At 41.8% G+C, this 5,795-nt stretch overlaps 1 protein-coding gene across 1 annotated transcript in view; it reads right to left on the bottom strand.

Moving 5' to 3' along the window:
• The window catches only part of Pigl (phosphatidylinositol glycan anchor biosynthesis, class L), a gene marked incomplete at its 3' end in the record, with an annotated part of 80,159 nt that overhangs the window by 48,101 nt on the left and 26,263 nt on the right, over nucleotides 1-5,795 (bottom strand). Inside the window, 2 exon segments of the mRNA XM_013016350.1 lie at nucleotides 1,373-1,432; nucleotides 1,434-1,490. Of these exon segments, the coding sequence (XP_012871804.1) occupies nucleotides 1,373-1,432; nucleotides 1,434-1,490 (117 nt within the window).

Here is a 5,795-nt window from a genome sequence, read left to right as displayed (position 1 = left end):
TTTAATCACTCCCACTCTCTTATTACTCCAGTTCATCTTATGGACAGTTTAATTCATTCCAAATGCTATATAATTCACCCATAAAAATGCCTAATTTGTTATCTAGTTCACTAAATAGCCCACACTATATCTATAGTTAGTGATTTCTTCACCTCAGCCTCCCAAACACTGGGATTACTGTCAAGCTTCGTGATGTTTATAATCTAATTCTTGCCCTTTTCTAACTACCTTAGTTAATCTATATCCACCTAAGTGTTTCCTAGATCTGTTCTTTGAGATCCTGCCATTATAACCTCTTAAATAAGACTTGTTTTATTCCCTCATCTCCAACCCAGAAGCATCTAGATGAAAAGGGACACAATTTCTTTTTTGGGTCCGGTCGTGGGGCCTGAACTCTGGGCCTGGGCACTGTCCCTTAGCTCTTCAGCTCAAGGCTAGCACTCTACCACTTGAGCCACAGCGCCACTTCTAGCTTTTTTCTTTTTTGCTTATGTGGTGCTGAGGAATCGAACCCAGGGCCTCATGCATGCAAGGCAAGCGCTCTACCACTGAGCCACCTTCCCAGCCTGGGACACAATTTCTTAAGCAAAGTAATGACACAGAGGAAGAATTATTTGTAGAACATCAACCAATTATAGGTGTGGGCTTTGTGTAGATTCTGATTTGAATGTACCAATGGTAAAGGGCATTTTTTGATTTATCTAGGGAAATTTTCATATGGACTGGATGTTAAAGAATGCCAAAAAATCACTAATTTTATAAGATGTTAAGCCAGGTGCCAGTGGCTCATGCCTATAATCCTTGCTACTCAGGAGGCTGAGATCTGAGGATCACAGTTCAAAGACAGCCTGGGCAGGAACAACCAGGAGACTCTTATCTCCAATAAACCACTAGAAAATAGGAAGTGGTGCTGTGGCTCAAGCGGTAGAGTGCTCACCTTGAGCTGAAATAGCAATCTTAAGCAAAACAATCTGAATAGAATTTGAAGAAAGTAATTTCATTATGCTGTCATTTTTTTAGACTTCTCAACATTCTATGCAACCATACTAGATTTTTTTGTTTTTTGTTTTTGTTGGTCATAGGGCTTGAACTCTGGGACTGGGTGCTGTCCCTGAGCTCTTCAGCTCAAGGCAAGCATTCTATCACTTGAGCCTCAGCACCACTTCTGGTTTTCTGGTGGTTAATTGGAGATAAGAGTCTCCAGGGCTGGCTTTGAACTGTGATCCTCAGCTCTCAGTCTCCAGAGTAGCTAGAATTATAGATATGAGCCACCAGCACCTGGCCGCACTAGATTTGTTGTTGTTGTTTCTTTTGATTGTGTCACTACATATTTATTGCCCATGAATTTGTACATTGTTAACAGATAAATTACCTGTTGTCAATAATCATTACATGAGAAGATGGAATCCCCCAAACATCACAGCTCTGCAAGTTCTTTCTTTTGAATCTCTCCTTGATTGTAGTAATTTCCTGAGGATAACAAATATAGTCTTTGATTTCTTTTTTTCTTTTTGTCAGCCATGGGGCTTGAACTCTGGGCCTGGACACTGTCCCTCAGCTCTTCAGCTCAAGGTGAGCGCTCTACTGCTTGAGCCATAGCGCCACTTCCCGTTTTCTAGTGGAGATCAGAGTCTCAGAAACTGGGTGCCAGTGGCTCACGCCTGTAATTCTAGCTATTCAGGAGGCTGAGATCTGAGGATTGAGGTTCAAAGCCAGCCTGGGCAGGAACAACCAGGAGACTCTGATCTCCAATAAACTACCAGAAAATTGGAAGTGGTGCTGTGGCTCAAGTGGTAGAGCACTAGCCTTGAGCTGAAGAGCTGAGGGACAGCACCCAGGTCCAGAGTTGGAGCCCCACCACTGACAAAAAAAAAGAAAAAAAAGTCTCACAGACTTTCCTGCCCGGGATTGGCTTTGAACCACGATCCTCAGATCTCGGCTTCCTGAGTAGCTAGGATTACAGGCATGAGCCACCAGCACCTGGCAAGTCTTAGATTTCTTTAACCATGGAAACCTATCTTACTATTCTTATCCTGCCTTGCCTTGTTCCCTACAAGATTTAAACTACCTGAGAAAATATATGATTATGATGAAGAAAATATAACTCTTAAGGTTACTATAAAATATTCCTACGAAAGAGGATTACCAGCATCTCACTTTTTAGTATCACCATTTACAATACTCTATCTATCTATCTGCATGTGATAGAGACAGCATAGTATATCTTTTTTCTTTTTTTTTTTTTGTCGGTCGGTGGTGGGGCCTGAACTCTGGGCACTGTCCCGCAGCAATTCAGCTCTTCTGCTCTAGCTAGTGCTCTACCACTGGAGCCACAGCACCACTTCCAGCTTTTTCTGCTTATGTGGCGCTGAGGAATTGAACCCAGGGCCTCATGCATTGGAGGCAAGCACTCTACCACTGAGTCACCTTCCCAGCCCCAACATAGTATATCTTGAAGTTAAAACAGATGTTTTTTTTTTTTGGTCCGGACGTGGGGCCTGAACTCTGGGCCTGGGCGCTGTCCCTCAGCTCTTCAGCTCAAGGCTAGCACTCTACCACTTGAGCCACAGCGCCACTCCACTTTTTTCTGCTTATGTGGTGCTGAGGAATTGAATCCAGGGTCTCATGCATGCAAGGCAATCACTCTACCACTGAGCCACCTTCCCAGCTCCCACAAAACTCTTTATCTCCAATAAAGTACTCAAACAGGCTGGAAGTGCCATTGTGGCTCAAGTGGTAGAGCACTTGCTTTGAGCAAAAGAGGCTTAAGGACAGTGCCAGTTCCAAAGTTCAAGCCCCAGGATCAGCAAAATAATTTTTTTGAGGGGCTGGGAAGGTGGCTTAGTGTTTGCTTTGCATGCATTAGGCCGTGGTTTGATTCCTCAACACCACATTAGCAGAAAAAGCTGGAAGTGGTGTTGTGGCTCAAATGGTAGGGTGCTAGCCTTGAGCTGAGGAGCTAAGGGGCAGTGTCCAGGCTGAGTTCAGCCCCCACGACTGACAAAAACTATTTTTTTTGAATGCAAACTGGCTACTGGTGGCTCACATCTCATCTAGCTACTCAGGAGGCTGAGATCTGAGGATTGTGGTTCAAAGCCAGCTTGGGTAGGAAAGTCCATTTAAGCATCAATTAAGCACCAAAAACTTGAAAGTAGACCTGTGGTTCAAGTAGTAGAGTGCTAGACTTGAGCGTGCGCACGCACACGCGTGCGTGTACACACACACACACACACAAATAAATGCAGGGACAGTGCCTAGGACTGGCACATGAAAACAAACAAAAACCAAAACAAAATAAAAACCAGTCATGAAAATTTCTGATATAGGCTACAATATTGATGAACTTTAAAATAAGTCACTGTAATATTTTAGTTATATGAGGAACTTATAGTAGTCAAAGTCAAAGGTGTGAAGCAGAATGGTAATTGTCAGAGACCAAGAGGAAGGAACTGGAGCTATTGCCTAATGAGTTATAAAGTTTCTGTTTGGAATGATGAAATGGAAGTCATGATTACACAATCTTATGAATGCCTTTACTGCTACCCAGCTGAATACTTTAAATGTTTCAAATGATTAATTTTGAATTCTGTATATTTTAACACAATTTAAAAAATCATCCAAAAAGGAAACTAGATTTTTCATTGAATAAGAACCTTTCAATTACAAGTGATCAACATAAAACATAACTATCTTTAAAACATGAATTTTTTTTTTGTAGTCATGTAGCTTGAACTCTGGGCCTGGGCACTGTCCCTCAGCTCTTCAGCTCAGAGCTCAAGGCTGCCCAGCTCAGATGAAATAATTTTTTAAAAAGACATTTAAATTTAAAAAAAAATTAAGCTGGGCTCCAGTGGCTCATGCCTGTAATCCTAGCTACTCAGGAGGCTGATATCTTAGGATCATAGTTCAAAGCCAGCTCAGGATAGAACATCTGTGACTCTTATATTCAATTATATTCAACCATCAAAAAACAAACAAACAAGCAACCCCCTCGCTTTGAACACAAAAATTCAGGGACAGTGCCCAGGCCCTGAGTTCACACCGCAGGACTGGCACCAAAATTAAAAAACAATTGAGCACACATTTTTGTAGTCAAAATCAAGAAACATTGACATATACTATTCTCAATCCATCTGGCCATACTTGGGAGTGGTATGCTGCTCATGATTCCCCCAAAGGTCTGCATCCCTACCAATTTTACTTATGGAAATGCTTTTTCTTAGTTGCATGAATCTGTGACTTCACGATGGTCAAAACAAGGCCAAACACATTGAGAAATGTCTATTTCTCAATATGGCAGGCATATTTATATAAAATGGAATGAGAACTGTGTATGAGTGACAACAGTGTATGGGGGTGAAATTAAAACAAGTATTTTCAATACCAAGCTCTTCAGAACACATCATTTTGTTGATCACTCCCTTCCTATACTTCTGTCAGATTACTATTAGTCAGATTACTACTACTGGATTACTACTACAGCATTTTATTTTTTTTTTACACTTGCTTCTCTTTTACTGTTTCACAGGCAATCCTTGTCCCTGTGGAATTTCTCTGTGGTCTTCATTGTTCAAACTGGCCTTGAACTCCTGGGCCCACATCCTCTTCCTGCTTCAACCTCCCCACTACAGGCCTGCATCATTTGTGCTTTGCTGACATTTTTTTTGGAGGGGGGCAGTATTGGGGTTTTTGAACTCAGGACCTCATGTTTCCTAGGGGTGTGCTCTACCATTGAGCCATAGCCCTTTTGTGCCCTGGTTATTTTTGAGACAGTGTCCCACTGGACAGTGTCACCTGGACGGTGACTTACTTATTTTATTCTTCCCATCATATCTGGGATGACAGGTGAGTATGCCCATGCCCAGTTTCTTCTGTTAAAATGGAATATCCACTGGGTGGCTAGCATCTCATCTGTAATCCTAGCTACTCAGGAGACTGAGATCTGAGGATCACAACTTAAAGCCAGCCTTGTTTCCAATTAAACATTAAAAAGCTGGAAGTGGAGCTGTGACTCAAGTGGTAGAGTGCTAGCCTTGTGCCATAAGAAAGCTCAGGGACAGCAAGTCCCTGATTGGCACCAGGAAAAAAAAAAGACTTCTGTGAAAGTTGTATAAACTACACAAAACCAAAGGGGAAGAGCTCATGAGCAATTTTTAAAGTTTATTACAGTATGATTTGACACTATAGAACTTCACTCATTGTATGTATACAATTCAGTTTATTCAGTTATAAAGTTGTATAATTATCATAATTAAGTATCATGGTTAACATTTTTCTCATCTGATTTTTCCTCCTATATCCTATCACAAGGCATTATTTGAAAGGCTCCTTCCCTGAATGTTGGATGGGGATGAACTCTAAAATCATCTACAGAATTACTTTCGAGTAGGCATCTGAGTAACTCCTCCAATGAGCCACAAGCATTTTTCAAAGTAAAAGGAAGATCCTGTGCTTTTTTTTTTTTGTTTTTGGCCGGTTCTGGGGCTTGAACTCGGGGCCTGGCCACTACCCCTGTATTATGTCCCTCTATTATTATGTCCACTCTATTATGAGAGCCATAGCGCCACTTTCGGCCTTTTCTGTTTATGTGGTACTGAGGAACCAGGGCTTCATGCATGCTAAGCGAGCACTCTACCACTAAGCCCCATTCCCATCCCCTCTGTGCTGTTCTTAGAAGTAAAACCTCAAAGGTCAAGCAGGCCCAGTACAGCAGATAGTTTGGTGTACAGTACAACATAAGGAAGATGACTGCTCTTGACACTTTGCAAATAAAGGTTCCCTAGTATCAACAAATA

Source organism: Dipodomys ordii, unplaced genomic scaffold (genome assembly GCF_000151885.1).
Source record: "Dipodomys ordii isolate 6190 unplaced genomic scaffold, Dord_2.0 Scaffold31, whole genome shotgun sequence".
Classification (NCBI taxonomy): domain Eukaryota; kingdom Metazoa; phylum Chordata; class Mammalia; order Rodentia; family Heteromyidae; genus Dipodomys; species Dipodomys ordii.
The sequence above is the reverse complement of the archived record's forward strand: the minus strand, read 5'-3'. Positions and strand labels throughout refer to the sequence as shown.